The 18,031-nt window shown below is 45.4% G+C and overlaps 6 protein-coding genes and 1 non-coding gene across 7 annotated transcripts; 3 read left to right on the top strand and 4 right to left on the bottom strand.

The window, feature by feature from the left end:
- Positions 1–123: 123 nt before the first annotated feature.
- On the top strand, positions 124–3,172 carry VTP21DRAFT_385 (uncharacterized protein; the record flags this gene model as incomplete). The annotated part of the gene is made up of 6 exons (XM_069394195.1): positions 124–218; positions 289–444; positions 511–632; positions 696–841; positions 1,191–1,288; positions 1,369–3,172. 6 exons carry the CDS (start codon positions 124–126, stop codon positions 3,170–3,172), a joined length of 2,421 nt encoding a protein of 806 aa, XP_069256764.1.
- A 1,228-nt stretch (positions 3,173–4,400) lies between these two features.
- On the top strand, positions 4,401–4,465 carry VTP21DRAFT_t4. The gene has a single exon. It is a non-coding gene; the product is annotated as a tRNA-Lys (tRNA).
- On the bottom strand, positions 4,407–8,067 carry VTP21DRAFT_384 (uncharacterized protein; the record flags this gene model as incomplete). The annotated part of the gene is made up of 12 exons (XM_069394184.1): positions 4,407–4,632; positions 5,034–5,102; positions 5,175–5,316; positions 5,370–5,409; positions 5,435–5,532; positions 5,693–5,878; positions 5,972–6,037; positions 6,176–6,431; positions 6,506–6,556; positions 7,011–7,313; positions 7,506–7,999; positions 8,052–8,067. 12 exons carry the CDS (start codon positions 8,065–8,067, stop codon positions 4,407–4,409), a joined length of 1,947 nt encoding a protein of 648 aa, XP_069256763.1.
- Positions 8,068–8,934: 867 nt separating this feature from the next.
- VTP21DRAFT_383 (uncharacterized protein) lies at positions 8,935–9,990 on the top strand (the record flags this gene model as incomplete). Its single annotated transcript, XM_069394173.1, has 1 exon — positions 8,935–9,990. One exon carries the CDS (start codon positions 8,935–8,937, stop codon positions 9,988–9,990), a length of 1,056 nt encoding a protein of 351 aa, XP_069256762.1.
- Positions 9,991–10,649: 659 nt separating this feature from the next.
- On the bottom strand, positions 10,650–13,906 carry VTP21DRAFT_382 (uncharacterized protein; the record flags this gene model as incomplete). The annotated part of the gene is made up of 8 exons (XM_069394162.1): positions 10,650–11,834; positions 11,901–12,155; positions 12,222–13,054; positions 13,123–13,177; positions 13,240–13,458; positions 13,529–13,639; positions 13,727–13,762; positions 13,844–13,906. 8 exons carry the CDS (start codon positions 13,904–13,906, stop codon positions 10,650–10,652), a joined length of 2,757 nt encoding a protein of 918 aa, XP_069256761.1.
- A 344-nt stretch (positions 13,907–14,250) lies between these two features.
- VTP21DRAFT_381 (uncharacterized protein) lies at positions 14,251–15,483 on the bottom strand (the record flags this gene model as incomplete). The annotated part of the gene is made up of 5 exons (XM_069394151.1): positions 14,251–14,367; positions 14,428–14,811; positions 14,878–15,016; positions 15,084–15,290; positions 15,389–15,483. 5 exons carry the CDS (start codon positions 15,481–15,483, stop codon positions 14,251–14,253), a joined length of 942 nt encoding a protein of 313 aa, XP_069256760.1.
- Positions 15,484–15,831: 348 nt separating this feature from the next.
- Positions 15,832–17,837, bottom strand: VTP21DRAFT_380 (uncharacterized protein; the record flags this gene model as incomplete). The annotated part of the gene is made up of 8 exons (XM_069394140.1): positions 15,832–15,956; positions 16,015–16,110; positions 16,165–16,218; positions 16,283–16,303; positions 16,379–16,586; positions 16,650–16,707; positions 16,763–17,696; positions 17,768–17,837. 8 exons carry the CDS (start codon positions 17,835–17,837, stop codon positions 15,832–15,834), a joined length of 1,566 nt encoding a protein of 521 aa, XP_069256759.1.
- Between the last annotated feature and the right edge of the window lie 194 nt (positions 17,838–18,031).

Raw genomic sequence — 18,031 nt, 5'->3', positions numbered from 1 at the left:
TACTAGGTGAACTGTTAACTCCTTACAAAGATGTTTGTATATCCAAACTAATATCGCTTCACTGAAGCCGTGGCTTCGCCAGATAGGGAGTTTTATGGAATAAGCGTGAGATTCACTTCACTAATGAGACCTCAGCTGGGCACAAGTGCTCAACCAACCTCTGGGATCTTCGAGGGCTCTGCAGCTTCAGCCGACAATGCACATTCAGACTGTCATTAGTCCAATAATATAAAGAGTCTACCCGAGAGGCTCTTGATATATTATGTATATCAAGAACTATCGTGATAGCTGTTATGATTTCTCACGATTTGACAGTGGCTTTACATTGAGCTTCTTGAGTATTCTCTTTATCGTTTTATTAGATATGCGCTTCTTGAATTCTTCCTCGACAATTTTGGTGATTTTCCTGGGTGTCCGAATGAGTCTGTTCGGTTGGTTGCGTTGGTTCGATTGAAGTTGATCTAAGGGTATTTGGTGTCCTTAGAGGACGGATTCTTCTGTCTGGTTCAGGGGTTGTGGCCGTTCTCTTTTATCCTCTTTTCTTCCTGGATCTCACTACCTCGAAGCCATCGGAGTCCGAGGTTGTGTTCGTGTCGATGCTTTCTTGTCGCTGAGTTGGCGGGTTTTTTGGCGTAGGTCCTTGGTTGGTTGATTTTCCTTGCTGTTCCGGAATTCTTTCTTGTCTGTTACTGTAGGGGCATACTTGCACTCTGTGTCCTTCTTTCCTGCAGTATCTGCAGAAAATGGGGGCCCCTCGCCAATCGAGAATTACTTGAGCATCATCGATTTAGATTTGTCTGGGCATATATTCCATGGTTTCTGGGTTCTCCGTTATGTCGAGGTATACAGCTGCTCTATCTGTTATGAATCTCCTCTCTTTGTAGGTGATTCCGTCGAATCTGATGTCAAATATCTTTCCGAAAATCTTGAAGCTTTATTCGATCTTGTCTGCAAAATCCTCCTCCTTTTGGATTGGAAGGCCTTGTGCGTTGATTCGAACGATTATTTTTTTATGGCTATAGACTTTTGTGGCTGGGACACGCCTCTCGTCAACAAAGAATCCTTTCTAAAGGATTTCTGCAATATCTACTCCGTCTTTGAAGGATAGCTCCACCGACTTCGTCTCGGCGGACCTATATGGTTTCCGATTCGCGTTTCGAGACCAATCTTGCGATATTAATCCGAGGTAGATTCTACGTGCACACTGGTGGAGACCACCAATGGCGAAACTCGAGTTCGACCGCCTACCATGTTCGCACTTGGATGGCGCCGGAGCTTTCATTCAAATGTGAATCCCATGTCGCTTTGCTGAACTTGAGACCCACCAGTGCTAATAGAAACATGATCGGCTATTATTTTGACACCTAGACACCCGTCCAACGGCGATTTCGCCGTCACTTTCAGTATCACCAATGGGTTGTTTTACTTTTACGGTTCTGACAGATGCTGCTCTCCTAACCGAACTGTCTATATCTTCTCGCTTTTCTCCGTCACGCCTCCTCTTCTCTCGGTCAAACGTGACATGCTTCCCTCCGCCATGCTTTTCAACCGCCTTATTCTCTTGCATTTACTAGCGGTAGTGGTGGCCGGTACCACCTACAAATCTTACCAAGGCACTATGGTCTGCACTACGCAGCACCAGATCCGCCGTCCTACCTCGACCGACGAGGTGCAGGACATCGTGCGCGAGGCCATTGGCAAGAATCTTACGGTCAAGGCCATTGCAAACCAACACTCGATAACCGACGTGATCTGCACCGATGGCATTCCAATCGACGTGAAAGGCCTCAAGGGCGTCACGGTGTCCGCCGACAAAATGACGGCGACCATCGTCGCCGGTGAGCAGTTGGTCGACGCGCTGGAGAAGCTACATGCTGAGGGCGTCACCCTCAACCACTTTCCCGTCTTGGGCAACGTCAGCATGGGTGGGTTGCTGGGTACGGGTTCGCACGGCTCGTCGCTCGTCCACTCGTCCATGCCGTCCGACTATGCCGTGGCCGTCACGCTGGTCGATGGCAACGGCGACATCCTCAAGGTGACCGACGCCGATCCGGACTTTGATGCAATTCGGTGCAACCTAGGGCTGCTGGGGATCTTGACCGACATCACTTTCAAGGTGACTCCGTCGTTCAAGCTCAGGGTCACCACGACTCTCGAACCCGATACCATCCTGACGGACGGGAGGGCGTACGCCGAAGCCAAACGCTACGAGTTCTTTGAGATGTTCTGGTACCCGTCGTCCAAAGACGTCGTCGTAGTGCGCGGCGAACGTAAGGGCGTGGAGGCTAGGGGCAACGACCACACCAACTTCTTGCCCGAGTTGCCCCCGCCCGTGCGCGTAGCGGGCGGGATGGGAGTGGAGTTAATTCAAGCAACGAAGAACAAGCTCGCTCTTACCGCCTTAGAACAGTTTACCAAGCTTACACTGTTCAAAACGGTTCCTGGCAGGCAGCCTTTCTTCTCCGATGACCTCAACTTGTTCCACCATAGCCCTTCGACGGGTTTTAGTCATCGCATGATGACCAACGCGTGCAAGGAAGGCATGTGTGGCTGGTCCTCTCCGCAATTGGGCGTCCCTTTCGACGTCGAACAGGCAATATCGGCATCAAGTCTAAGTGCCGCTGTGGATGACATTAAGTCCATCCTCAGGCAGGAATACGCTGCCTTTCCCGCTTTTGGTCTCTGGCTTCGCTTCTCGCCGGCCACCTCGTCGTTCCTTAGTGCGCCGCATGACCGCGAGTCGGTTCACCTCCAGATTGCCTCGTTTTGGCGTGAGAATTATGGGAGAGACCCTCAGATGAGCGTCGGCGTCTATCTCGCCATCCAGCAGATGCTGTACGATAAGTACCAAGCCCGCGCCCACTGGGGCAAGAACAGTGCAGTGTGGTTTACGCCTGCATTCCTCACCGACGACCGCTTGCCCGGCCGCAAGAATTTCCTCAAGGCCATGGCTCGCTTCGACCCGCGCGGTACCTTCGAGAACCGGTTCGCTCGTCGCCTTAAGGGAATCTCCAGCCAGCTCACGCCATCACCCGGCATTAAGCACTGTGCCATCACCGCCTTTTGCATTTGCTCCAAGGACAGCGACTGTGGCAGCAGCCTCAAATGCGAAAAGGTCGACGGCTACCTAACCTGCCGCAAAAAGTCGCCATTTGACATCATCCGGTCCTGATCTTTTTCTTGGTGCCACTCGCCTGGATTTGGCGGTGTAATAGTACTGGAATGTGACCTCGGTTTAATTTCGATACTTTCTTAATTTTACTGGTTGTTTTCTAAATTCTTAATTAATTGCTATTGTTATTGTATAAAACGAATTTGTAGGAATTTGGAGTTCGAATTAACTTTTTATTTTCTTTATTGGATTTTATAATCTTATTTTCTGAACTTACTATTTCTTACCTTGCTATAATAAATATTAAGTTCGATACTTGGTGTTTATTATAGGCGGCTTCCTTCCCTGCCACTATTACTTTTTCTTCCTATTACTACTACTGCCACTACTGCATATTTTGTTCATTTTGCTTATTATTTTTCCTTGCATTGGTTGTAGCAAATATAGGAGAGCCATTGTCCATACTGTAGTGGGCACTCCTCGGTAACCAGTTACCCGTTTCCAGCTTGTCGTGGGTGGAGTAGAAACGGGTTCACGCGTTGTGCAGGCCAGCATCATCCTGGGCTCGACGCCGGACTCGGCTGTGGCAGCGATGTAATTACCTACACAGACAGAGCTTGGCCCAGGAAACTAGACCAAAACTGAACTAACAGCTCAACCTTTTATGATTCGATGCAACCTAACCCTAAATATGCCACTTTATGTGTATACCTATTTTGGTATTGTTTCATATGCCTAAACCACTTTTGTACTTCTTTAGTTTGATATGGATGGTCACAACCGATTTAGTATATTTTATGTGTTATTTCCTTTTATATTTGTTAGCTGGTTGTTTAGCCCTGGTCTATTTTCGATGTGGGTCACAGTATTTAAAGGCTATCTAAAGGCTGTCATTTGACTAGTCTTGTAAAGGAAGCACTTGTTAACTTATTTTCCTCGCTAGCCGAGTGTGTAGCACGACCAAGCCTCTATCTCCTTTTACAATTAATACCGCTTTCCTTTTATTACGTACTGATCACATGCTCATGAAAACGAGTTTTTTAAGGTTTTTTCCCAGAGATTCATCTTTATTTAATACTCGATATGTTTTCATTATTAATTAAGGTGAGGATATAAGATAATTGCTATAGTGTTATTGTTTAGTTAGTAATAATCCGTTCTCTTGAATTCATTATTCATTCTCTTGAATTGGATTCATTATTAATTAAGGATCCGAATCATTAACAGTCTGCAGAACTGTTACAGAGTGGGTCGTTATTCATTAACGAGAGCCACGACACAATGCAAAGCCCGACTAGCTCAATCGATAGATCGTGAGACTCTTAATCTCAAGGTTCGACCCCACGTTGAGCGCTTCCTTTTGCTTTGGGGGATCCAGAATTCCGACTGTAGCCGGAGGTTTTTGTCCACACGGTCGTTGGTAGACGATGGGCGAGCGGGCGCTACGTCTCACATAAACGTACCAAAGGTCGATTTCTTCCCAAATCGCGTCCTTATATTTCTTTCTATTGAGTGACTCCCTATTCCGTTTCATAATGCGAAATTAAGTCCATTTGTTCTTGGTTCTGCCTTCCTTTACAAATAGGGGTCTTTGAGGTGGTGCCTTATGTAGCAAAATGACTGATAGCTCGCTATGGGTATCGTCTTTTAGGCTCGTCTCTTTCTTAGGCAGCTTTCAAGCCATAACAGTGCTGAAAACAGTTCTCAGTCGGGGTGACATTGGCCGTCACCGCTTTTCAAAGAATCTGGGGATTCCCTATTACATGACTACTTTCGCGCGATTCAGATCGGCTTACAGCATCCTCATTCTGCGTGCATCCACTTGAAAAGTATGATGGCTTTTTCGAATTCATCTCTAGTACCACGTTTCTCTCATGCCTTTAAAAGGTGGGTTCATGCCACGAGAATCTCGGATAGTTACTTACAGGCGGCAGGTATGAGAGTATTAGAAGAGTTGCGCGCATCTAGCACGCTTACCATAACTGGCTTGCTAAATTACCAGGTACGGCGATACTCCTCCGATGCACTCTAGCCAGGATGATAATAATAGCGCAAAACTTACCGCAGCGGTTTGCGGTCAATGTATGTGACATCTTTGACATTTTGCAGAAATGATGCCGGCGTTTCGGCTACGACGTTGAGTACCCGCAATCGAGTCTGGATGTAATGTAGCGCAACAAGGAGCATCGTGCATTGCCAAGGTTCTAGAGCATCAGTGGAAGTTGGTATAATGGAATGCTATTTCTAACAAACATACGAGCGGCCAGTCGTACAACTGGCCCAAACTTTAGGCCGGACTGGCGTTGTGAGAGGTTGCCGTACCTTCAAATACTCTACTAATCGTTGCAAAAACGCTACAAAATGCTCTGCTCGCCGAATGTTGCCAGGGAAGGCCTCTTCAAGGACACCATCCGGAAGCACTATGGGAAGGGGCAGCCATCCAATATTGCATGCGGTAATTAGCACAGGTTCACGTGTATCATTTCTTGCTACAAAAAGCTACGGCCGTGCAGTCGCGCTTGGTCTCCTATGTGCAAACAAGGAGCATGAAGCAGCCGGAGTGACTTATTGCCAACCAACCTGGATTAGCCAAAAAGGTGCCTTCATCGCAGTCTTGGCCAGCGGCTCGCAGCCCATCAACCAAGCGCTGGTACTCGTCCTTAAGCTTCTCGGCACCCTTTTCTTTCACTCTGCATACGTCGGAATCAGGAGACGCAGAAGTAGTAAACAGTCTCGTACACAGCGTGATAAGCATACGGCAGTCATCTAGGCAGGTGCGAAGGGCAAAAGCAAAGGTATAAAAAAGCTACACAATTGCAAATACGGAATCTTGTATTCGCTCCGCCAGCTGCTGAATACTTCTTGAGCTTGCATCAAGCGTATATCGGCCGATATCCATGCTAAGCGATTCGATGCACACATTGTCTTCACCACGTGCAGGTATGGGGATTGTCGCAAGCAGTATTTAGCAACAGCAAAAATCAGCAAATTTCGAGAACTGCGCCAAGCCCTAGCAAATAGCCTGGATACTGGCACCAAGCGCATGCTTAGCAGAATGCATACCAATATTGTGAGCTTCATTGAAGACAACAATAGAATCCTTGGACAGCTCTCGGGAGACTGAGTTGGCCACTTTAGGAGATAATGGTAGCTGTAGAGGATGACGTTTGCAAAGGGAAGCTGTCGTTTTGGCCACGGCGATGGCAAAATAAAAAAGCAAAGTGAGTACGGGAAGGCGCAGAGGAGCAAGAGATTGCGCAGGAGCAGCGAAGCACGCATTATCGTGGCAAGTGTTTGCAGGGTGCAGTGCGCACACGTCCTACATAGTCTTGTTTTCCTGGATCATCTAGCCACAAACGGGACTCTGCTCTAGCAAAGACGTGCGATACCTACCAATCGTCGAGAGAAGTAGTACGGGCAGATGTTATTTTCCTTGCCGCATTGCTATAATAAACACCAAGTATCGAACTTAATATTTATTATAGCAAGGTAAGAAATAGTAAGTTCAGAAAATAAGATTATAAAATCCAATAAAGAAAATAAAAAGTTAATTCGAACTCCAAATTCCTACAAATTCGTTTTATACAATAACAATAGCAATTAATTAAGAATTTAGAAAACAACCAGTAAAATTAAGAAAGTATCGAAATTAAACCGAGGTCACATTCCAGTACTATTACAATTGCTTTAGTTCATCAAGGTGTAAACGCCATTGGGAAGAACGTTGGGAATTTCGGACGCTTCAAGTGGCTGATACATTGAGCAGTGCAAAGTAACGCAGTTATTTGCGGATTAGCAATGGATATAGAATACACCTTCTAGGCAGGCACTGCAAGGAAGCACAGTTGGACTTAGGTGACTTTCTCGATCGGCCGACATGGACGCCTTGCTGCGCTACCAGGGCGCGGCAGCGCGCATCCACCACGTTAACCTTCTTCTCCAGGCTGATGCTGGGATGCACGCACAGGTTGCGACGACTAGTCAGACTGATACCAAGGAAGGGTTCGACGTAGCCCAGTTCCTTGGCGCAGAACTCCATCAACCGGCGCAGCTCGGCAAGCGCCTTTTCAATTTCTGGCACCGTTCGCGAGCAGTATACGAGCTTGCGCTTCTCCGGGTAGTGCTGTTGGTAGGTTATGATGAGTGACAGCAGCGACACGGTCTTGCCCGTTCCCGAGGGCATTTCCAGCAGGCAGTGGCCCTATGTGGCGCAAGCGTGGCATACCAACGCGATGAGCGCTCCAGTTCATGGCACGGGTTAGGATAGTCGGGTGCAGGTGGCAGGGGTTCGCGAGGCGCCAATACGTGAAACAACGCGACGCGGTAGTGAGCACAGAAAACACGCTAAATTGGCTGCCGAAACCCGGCGAAGAAGTAAGGGTCTCCGGCTTACATTGATGTCGAGCGTGCGTTTCAGGTCGCACATGTACGCGTACTGCTCGGGGTAAATGGCGTCGTAGGGAAGAGGACCGGTAGGTCCCCGATCATGAACCTGTGCACAAAGTTGGAGAAAGATGATAAGGCAGGCTGGCAGGTTAGGTCGCTCGATTTGCACACTGTGTATGGCGATTATGCACAGTGTGCAGGGTGCGAGAGTGGCGCACGGCCGGAGTGAACTGCGACGCACGAGCGTGACTGAGGGGAGATGCGTGGGGCTACGGACTTCATGACAACGTGGATGGACGTGCTCGAGTGCAGCCAGGAGCGGCGACGTTGCACCGGAACTAATGACGCAGTGGCGTCCCCAACAAATCGTTTGGCAGGACGCCACGCTGGACAAATAACCTTGGGTTTTTGGAATAGCGTTATCCGCTACGGGCCGCAACTGTCTTTCCTTTGGTTGAAGTGCATCATCTTTGAGATCACTCCATCGCCAATGCTGTAGTGCTTAGAGGAGGCGTATCATTTTAAAAGACCAACTACCATGAAAGTGCCACACCACGGTTATCCTTCATGATCGCAAGTGCTGGCTTGACGCACATCCATCATCTTTCTTTGTACGGCTAAGAAATGGAAACCCGTTTTGGTCACAGCACCATGCTATCGTGGAGCACCTTTATTGGCAAGCACGCTGGCTGCAATTGCGCGGTCTCCGAGATTTCTAACCGTTATTCGAGTGGCGTGACCAATGCGACTTCTAGCGACTCTGCCGTATTACGGTCGTAATACGGCAGAGTCGTTGATGATGATGTCCCCCTGTTACCTGTTTTTTTTTTTATTTTACTGCTTATTCATTTTCTTATAGTTCTGCTAGGTGATAAATTACGGGCTTTTGCTGTACTCAGTACTCATATTGAAATACATATTGACGATTACTAGACAGATAAGTTCATGTCATTAGATATTAGATATTATATAGATATTAGATATCGAAGTCTTCTGATCCTTTACAACTTTGAGAGCTTCAGAATAACTTTTCATATTAGAAAATTTGATCAAGTTTTTCACTGACACTGATATTCTGTAGCAAAGGAGGTTGGCGGCCCATATTTATTCTCATGCAGAATTTTCAGAAAAGCGCTTGATATGCCCATTGACGCAAAACCGCTTAATGCTAATACGCACACAAAATATACAGGATTGTTGTCGCGTTGAGATGGTCGCCACCCAAAATTCGAGGGTCCATGGAAAACAGCTTATTTTAATTGATGGAGGCTATAAACAAGGATTGGCTGGATTGTGCGAAGTAGCCACTCAATCCACCCTCAGTGCAGCATCTTGCTCCAAGATATTAAAGTTAAACTTTCCAAGCCCCAACCTTCCTCAGTCCTTAAATATGTTGCTTCAAGGAACAAGTACAGTACTAATTTTGTTCTTTTCGTATGGAATTTAAAGACGCTTACGCACTCCTCATTGGCACCGGCACCGACGAACGCGGTAAGGTGCAACAAAGCTACGAGAGCACCATTAACGACGCGGAATTGCTATACAATACACTAACTAATAAGTCGCGCTGCGCGTACCCAGAGAACCAGGTCAAATTACTCACGGGAGATAAGGCAACCCGAAAAAATATACTTGGCGCATTGAAGGAACTGTCTAGATGCACAAATGAACAATCGACCGTGCTTTTCTTTTTCTCCGGCCACGGTGTGACACACGATAACTCTCATGTGTATCTTGTTCCAGCTGGTTTACGCGCTGATGAGGAGTTGGAAGAGAATGCTATATCCGGAGACGATCTTTTCTATCGAATCAACGATATCCCCGCTCGAAAGAGGATATTGCTACTGAATTGCTGTTTCGCTGGCGGAGTTGTTCCTGAGCTTCTGGCTCTCGGTGGCAAAAAAGAGGAGCCGCTAGGCTTGAGCCAAGCAGTTCTCTCCGATGAACAAATCAAAAAGCTGGGCTCCGGGGAAGGAATTGCGGTTTTGTCGTCGTCGCGAGCAAATGAGCGCTCCTGGACTGGATATCGCGGAAGGGAGGTTGGCTCGGCCGTAAAGCGGTATAGCGCATTTACCATGGGCTTAGTTGCGGCATTGTCGGGTTGGGGCCAGGAGAAAAACCAGGAAGGCTATGTATATATTCACGATTGGGCGGAAGCATGTAGGAAATATGTAGAGGAGAAAACGGGTAGAAAACAGCACCCCTATTTCGACTATCGTTTCTTGAGCAAATTCCCTGTCGGTTATTATAATGGCGGCCACACCGAAAAATCTCTCGAATATATTAAAGATGCCGACGAATTTAAAGTCGACGAAAAGCAGATAAGCCAAGCGCCTGCCCCTCCGCCAGTAACAGTGTCTCAGGTTTCTAATAACTATGGCAGTATCACTGCCTCAAATGGCGGATACGTCAACACCGGCAATTTTAACTCCCAAGGTGGCATCCATTACTTTGGTGGACAGCATCACATAGGGCAGCATCCTCCCAACTAGTGGCCAATTGGAGCATGCAATATGGGTTATGAATTATCTGTTGAAGTTTTCAGGTTGTTATTATGTTCCAAGTATCTAAATATATTTTCATTTGTAAACATAAGTAAAGCACAAGTGTGTTATAGAAATAGTTTATAGATAAGCTCGAGTAAAATCGACAACTCTTCTACCTCTATATCTCTGGATATGTTGATAAAGATTTGCCCAAACCAATTCATTAATTCTGAAGGAGCTCAGGATGTTTACTTCAAAATATCGATTTGGATACTTTGACGAGGGTTAACTAACGAAATCACAGATCAATTTGAGTCAAAATAAAGGTTAAGAATAATTGAGGGGTAGTATGAATGGACGTTCATCTAATCTGAAGTACAGCATGTGGCACTTAAGAACTGAGTATTTATTCTCTTGGGGAGACATAATAGTCTATAAAATCTATGGTACTACAAAGACTTTATTAGTTTTATCCAGTATTTCTATTTTACTGAGGAAACAGTGTGAGCCCTATTTGCCAGAAAATTGCAGTTTGTATCTAGTTTATTTTGTGGATCAGTTCAGACAAACCATTTAGGATGAAATAGCAGAAGAAATTGTGTACCAACGCACAAAAAAAAAAAAGCAAAAAAAAGAACCTAGACTATCCATACAAGTGTCCCAACTCAAGTGCGTGCAGTACTGCTGGAGGATCGTCTACTCTGAGGGCTTGAAATGCCTCGCGCCGGTGATGTTTCACCCGAATTGGCTGTATTAGCACTGACCCTTCTTGGTTGAGCAGGCGGAGTGGCCGGCGCCTTCACATGGAAGAGCCGCACATTGGTTCCGTTCCAAACACCCAGCGGATTCCGCCCGGCTACATACACTTGTCCCCACAGCGTACTTCGTGACCACGTCACGAGCCCTTCACTCCATCGAAAAGCGTGCAATTCTATGGGGTGCGTGGGCAAGAGACCAACGAGAATGGTGGTCTTTTTCAGGAAATCCAGCACTCGCTGTTGATCCCGTTGACCGGAGGCAAGATCGGCGAATCTGGGGAGGAGATGCTCAATCATGGTCAAAAGTGTGCCAAGGGGAAGTTCACTGTGCCAAGATATGAACCAGGATTCGGTCGGGATGAAGCCGGGTTTTGCGGGTGGAAATGAGCCGATGGTCAAGGAGGCTAGGGACGTGGAAGAGTTGGCTCGAGAGTTCTCACGTAATTGACGAGCATTGACTCCTTCGGGAAGTTTGCCGCGCGCTTTGGCGGACATAGATTCCTCTTGAGCAGGCTCAGGTTCATTCTCGTTTTCTTTTCTTTCTGTTTCTCCGTCCTGTTGTAGGTCCTCAGAGGGCCTGTTGCTTGGGAAGCTTTTCTCTTCATTTTCTGAGTCGTCTGCCTGAGTATCACTATTCAGTAGTGGCTGAGTGCTCCCTGCCTCGGGGGTACTTCTTATTCTCGGCGATCCCAAGTCGGTCTGTCGCGCCCGGTTCCGCTCCGCTTCCTTTTCTTCTTTGGCGGCTTTGATTCTCTCGATTTCTGCCACAGCGCTCTCAAAGGTCATGTTGGCCAGATTTTGGAATTTGGCATGGGATCGCACAATCGCGTACACAATATGCGGGTTGTCAGAAAACTGGTATTCGACAATATAGGAGAGTGTATCTAAAAGATAGCGTGTTATCCGATGATTGTTCTCATCGGCAAACAGAAATACAGGAGAGGAGAAGTGGGAGAAGAGTGCAACAAGTCGATTTGCGCAGATAGCCGGTACATTTTTAACGTAGGGTGAGATGTTGGTGATAGTATGGATTAGCGCGGGGTAGAGCGAATGAAGAGTGCCTTTAGTGGTGGCTATCAGATTGTAGATTGACTACAGAAAACAGGACGCTGTGTTAGTTACTCATTATGAGGGAGAGAAAACATAGATATTATTTACAATGATCAAGAAATCTGCATATGTCCCCTGGAAAGCAGAGATACGCAGGCTAGAGGGGAGCGAGGAGTGGCCTTCAAAGGATTTGTTGAGTTTCGAACCAAAGCTGCGATCCGCCGATATCGTCTGTAGCATAAACGTGCACATTCGAACAAGGCCAATTTGTGCTGGATCGAGTTTGTTATCTAACGCATAGTACAAAAGCACTACTACAATATCTAGGACACGATCGGTTTCCAGCAGATAGTTGCGGAATCTCTAGATGTTTGAACTTTGTGAGTATGCCTCGTGGGGAAGCAAACTAGGGGGTTAGAACGAAAATACCTTGTTAATCTCAAGAATTTTCCAACACAGCATCATCATCTCTTGATAGCATCGTATCGGTTTTGTTGAACCTGGAAGGTAAGCGCTACTCGCCTGCATTGGGTTGCTAAGTATTCGATAGATTCCATCAATAAGGAACTGGAAGTCTTGCGCACGATGCAACTTGCTCAAATAAAAGCGGAACTGGTTGGAGTTAGCCAGAGTACGCTCATCTATTGTATGGGATTCAGGTGACTGGGCCGATCGCGGTGAAGAGGATGCTTGATCCAAAGGAAGACTGGCAGAGGAGGAACCGGCTTCGCTAATACTATACTGCTGGAGAACTGTAGAAGGCTCGCGGCAACTAATAGGTGATTGAGGGGGTTGCCGTTTTTCTTGTTCCTCAGCTTGTTGCAGAAGATAAATCGCCGGCGACTGGTAGTCAAGCAACACGAGCAGAACCTGTAGACATAATGTAACCTGTATTTCCCTAGGGTCAGAAAGTACTACGTGGTTATACGGAATTCTCCAGGCGAGGGGATTGTATTTTATCGATGTGTTGACTAAACTGCAGAGCACAGCAAGCACCGCTTTACGTTCCAACTCGGACACTAAGAAGTGTGTCCAGCGATTTTCTTTATGAGTGCTGACCCCTGGTGGGAAATACATGGATTTGGACAATAGCACTAGCAAGAACCGCAGGGTCTCCGTTTTATGTGCATCCAGATCTTTTGATGTACCAATTGGAGTAGAAGAGCCAACTCCGGTCTCCCATATTGCGTAGTTGATACGTGATTCTGAGGAGATGCCAACTGGAATAGTGAACCCGCAGAAAAAGAGTAAATCAACGGCAGCTATAATCATGACAATAGATAAGTTTCTTTTTTGTATTACGCGAATTTATATGGCAATAGCTCTCTACCTTGAAGTAGCCGTTTGGCAAGCGGAGGTAGCGTTATCATTTGCTGTTCTCCATCCTGGAAAAAAGGAAGAAAATGCGATTAGTCCATGCATCTCTGTGAAGAGATTCTATTTCAACCTTCTCCGAGACTTTATTCTTGCCCCTTCCGGAAGTCTTTATTGGAATTCTTTCTTCCCGCCAAAAAACTCGCTCCTCCCATTCTTCCAACTGCTCGGCTTCGAAAATAAAGGGCATAAGTCGCGTAGTAATGCGAATGCAGTTTAGCATATGAGATACAGGCTTCAATGGAGATGGAAAGTCATTGGATTGGAGCAGCTCAAACATGCGACCAGTAACCTAGAGAGTATCCATATGTCATACTAAATTCAAATACACGATTAATGTAAACTCGATGTTGCAGGCTTACTTTTTGAATTAGAGTTTCGAGATTCTCAGGAGCTGTGTCACGAGTACGCCGAATGTCAGAGGGCGTGATGAGTGAAAAAACATCATCAGCCGATTCTGGAAGTGTCCAAAACTGTCAAGTATAATATTCGTGTTCACAACACGGGCAAAATTTCAATAAATCTAAGGGAAAAAATAAAGAATTGCAAGAATGTCCAACCTGCGTCCAATACTCGTCTGCAGTCGGGGGGATATTCTAAAGCGATGGCAGAGAAATAAAAATGTCAGACTATCTGCTGAGAAAGTGCTAATCGCGCACTCTCATATCACGACATACCCTTTCTTCAAATAGGCGAAAAAACCCCCTCCGAAATGCCAGCTTGGATTGCTGTCCCCCCATAGATCGCTTCGCTTTTATGGATTATCAAGAAGAGGAGTTGATATAAACCGAGTCACTTTATGAAATTATGCTAAAAATATTGTCGTCTTATTTGCAAAAGATGTTGATCTATTGTGGAATTTTATAGGTGCCGACTAGGGATGTAGTTCGCGGGGAAATAGAAGACAAGATTTCGTGGCTTATCACGTTTCCATGCAATTTCGTTTTCATCAGAAAATGCAGTAAATATATGTATTACACAGAAAAGTTAGAGGTAACTATTCAAGGCAGAAAATGATGTGGAAATGGAGAGTAAAGGGAAATATTAATTATAAAGTATTATCTATTCCATAGTCACACTCCAGTCAGTAGTCGGAATCTGGAGGAGGGGTTGGGATGTTTGTTTCTCTATATCTCACGATCCATGGGTGCCGCACAAGCTGCTCTAGAGGGAGGCGATTCTCAGGATTGTGCTGTAGAAGCTGTATGGATAGAGTATTAAACCGGGTACGCAAAAACTGCCGAGCTGGAAAAGCACTTACTTTTGTTATTAGATCTTTTGCCTCGGGGCTTACATAGTCAGGGATCTTTAGGTCAACACGGGCAATCCGCTTATAGGTGGCGGTCTGTCCGCTCAGGTCCTCAAATGGTGGCACACCAACTAGAAATTCATAGCAAAGCACTCCCAAGCTCCACAAGTCCACCTTTTCGTTATGGTCTTTTCCTTCTACCATCTCAGGAGGTAGGTAATCGAGAGTGCCGCACAGCGTCGTTCGTCGGGTATTAGGTGCATGCACGGACCAGCCGAAATCAGCGACCTTGAGCTCACCACGAGCGCCTATAAGCAAGTTCTCCGGCTTAATATCACGATGGATTACGTGTTTCTTGTGGAGATACGCGAGCGCGCTGGCCATTTGATCAATGTACTACATTTGATAATTTGGAAATGTATTAAAGGATTGGAAAATGATCCGGATTGTTAAGATATTTACCCTGGAGGCTCGCGATTCCGGAAACTTATTGTACTGCCTCAAGTGCCGATAAAGTTCACCACTAAGTGCATATTCTAGCACTAAATAGACACGGGTTTCGTCCAAGAAATAACCATAGAGTCGTAGGATATTGGGATGTCTATGGTGAAAATGATATATAACACTTTGTCTACACTAAGAGAACAGTGGCTAACTATATGGTTTACCTTAGTCTAGATTGGATGTCAATCTCGCGTTGCAACTGATTTTCCACGCGAGATGATCTTAGTTCATTCAAGAAAAGCACCTTGAGTGCAACAACAAAACCAGTGGTTTTCTCGCGTGCTATATAAACTCTTCCGAATTTTCCTCTTCCAAGCGATTTGCCGATTTCGAACCTTTTCATGGATAATGGTGTAGAGACATTGGGAATACTAGAGAAAAGAATACAAATAAAAGTAATTAGTGCAAAAAAAGAGAGATGGAAAGGCATGGCTAGCATAAAACGCGTAAAATCTTAATTGATACTTACTTGACCATGAATTCTGATCCTGCCTTCTTCACCGCTCTTCTTATCTCCTCATCGCAAGCATCCTCCATTAACACCTCGTTCTTTGAAGGGTTCATAGGAACAGTTGTTATCGTTCTATTCAGTCGATTGCCACAGAAAATGTTTCGTGTGAATATAGAATTGAAAATGGGACGTGCGGAGAAGATTCAGAAAATGAAAATATAACGCGTCGCGGAATTCCAAATTTCTTGATTGCATTTCTAGCAGAATTTATTCTAGTTTTTTCTAATGGAATCACATTCAAAGCCAACCTCTGAAAACACTGTTGTGGTGAAAATTGATGTGATAACAGATTAAGCTTCAAGTAATAAAGAACACAGAATAGAAATAAAAAATTTGAATATATGTCAGGTAGAGTCCTCCATATACAATTGAATATATTCAAAATGGAATTTTCAATAGCGTTACTTCCTGTTTCTCAATTGAGCTTCATATAAGCTCTGTGGCGATACATTCACTCCCGCAAGTTCCCACCACCCACGTTCATGTGAGGGTACTACTGGCTTTGCGAAACGGTCGGTGCTTCCGACTATAATCAGGTAAAAAATGAATCTCATTATGATGGAGAACCAAGAAAAAAAAATTACTAGCAAAATTCTGTGCCGTCGGGGGTTTCTGCACAATAATCCCATTTTTTACAGTGCAGTTCCACACTACACAATTGGCACCTGACCAACCATGTCCTGAGCATATGAAAATAGTTAGCATCTAGCATATTAATAATATATCTATCGTACCTGTCCCCATATCTTTTCTATCTTGGATCAAAAGCGTTCCATCAAATTTACAGCCTACACCAAAAAACATTGAGCGATTTTTTTTTTCAAAGTCTTCCTATTAGCATTTAATATTTACAATCATAGAGCTGTCCCGTAGCTATCATCGGGTAAATATTTAAATAAAATGTTAACTTTCATTGCAATTTATAATAAAAAGTCGAAAGATACTCACACCAGCGCATATGTGGCCCGGAATCACCGGGACCGGTAGCCGAGCATCGATGAACCACGTTGGGTCCAGGCACGCGACCCATATATACGAAGTTATGGAAGGAGTTATCAGAGTGACAGTCAGTTAGCAGGCAAAGCTGTCCATCAAGTTGATAGCAAGACTGGCCGCTATAAAATGCGAGGCCATTGGGGTAGTAGTGATGACATCCCTGCATAAAATAGGAAATAAGTATCCGAGTATGTGGATGTATGTGTTAATAGATTGAGCGTACCTGGAGGGTAAGATTTTTGGACCCAATACCAATGCTAATATGGTTATGGAACCATGTGCTGTACCAAGATTTAGAAGAGTGTGACCAGATGCAATCGTGAGTAGAGTACTTACCTATTTACTCCTTTCGCCCAAGCATTCTCTACATGCTCAAATCGTAATACATAATTCAAAAACATTTCAGACGCAAACCGATAGTCTCCATTTCGTTCTTTGGGAATCTCCTTCAAATCCTCTTTGCGCCTACCCTCATTTATTGGGCACAGAAAATGAATGTCCTCAATGCCAACGTGAGAAAGGCGGGACGATTTCACGAGCTGAACATGGCCACCGCCGAACTCTGGATCAATGGCCATAGTAAGAGGGGCATCCAGGGTGATTGTGCCGTGGGTAGGATCGATACCAATCAAGGTGCGAAATGCCTCGAAACGCATAGGCGACCATTGTTTAACATTAGATTTTTTGGTAGGAATACGATCCATTCCTATCGTGCTCACCCAGTGTTTATTAGTTGTTATGGTAACAACAACTTGGTCCCCCACTCGGTATCTCATCTTCTTCACCGATAGTACTCGTGCACCCACAGGGACCCGCCCGAGAATCTCAGCTTGAGTGTTGCTTACTCTCTCATGTGGTTTTCCCCGAAAGACTACTAAAAACTGATTCTCCCATGGGTTTACATTGGCAATAATCTGGGTTCCCTTTCCTTGCGCTGTACCACGTATAACAATGCCACTTGCACGGATATTCAAGGTTCGAGAAATGCGAAAAGTGCCCTCTTCGAGTACTATTGCTCCGCGAAATCCATTTTCGAGAGGATGACGTCTTGAAATGTCGTCAATGACTTCTTGAATCCGGGACGTGTCATCTGCATCTTCAGAGGAGGGAGATAATCGAGCTAGAGCTGGTATATCATCGGGAATTGGTTCTGATCCACCCTTATACCCAACACACGAAAAATCGGGAATGCAGTCGCCCTGATCATTAAAGGGCCGATACGTAAGGCTGCCCTGAGCATCTATACATACAAGGCGACTGTAATTGCTTCCTTGGCATGGAGTTGAAAAAGAAGATTTTGAGGGGCCGGATTCTTTATTAGTGTGTTTAGAAGAAGTACACGGTCTGCAAGAAGTGCTTCCTTTCGATAGCGTTGATTGACAAGATGCTTGTTGTTTTCGTGAGTAGTCATCCACAGCTTCCGCAATACCCTTCAAGATCCCAGTGAATAAACCAGCCATATTTTTAGATATCTACTGGAAGATGAAAGCTCATTCTTCTCTCCATTATTCCCAATTAGGATCTAAGCCTCGAAGTACAATTTCTTCCAGGGCAATTTGCATTTATTATTGGAAAATTCTGTGTAATGCAAAAAAAAGTATAGAG

This window comes from Calcarisporiella thermophila (genome assembly GCF_041956535.1).
Source record: "Calcarisporiella thermophila strain CBS 279.70 unplaced genomic scaffold VTP21scaffold_1, whole genome shotgun sequence".
Lineage (NCBI taxonomy): Eukaryota > Fungi > Calcarisporiellomycota > Calcarisporiellomycetes > Calcarisporiellales > Calcarisporiellaceae > Calcarisporiella > Calcarisporiella thermophila.
This window is presented reverse-complemented; position numbering and strand designations above follow the sequence as displayed.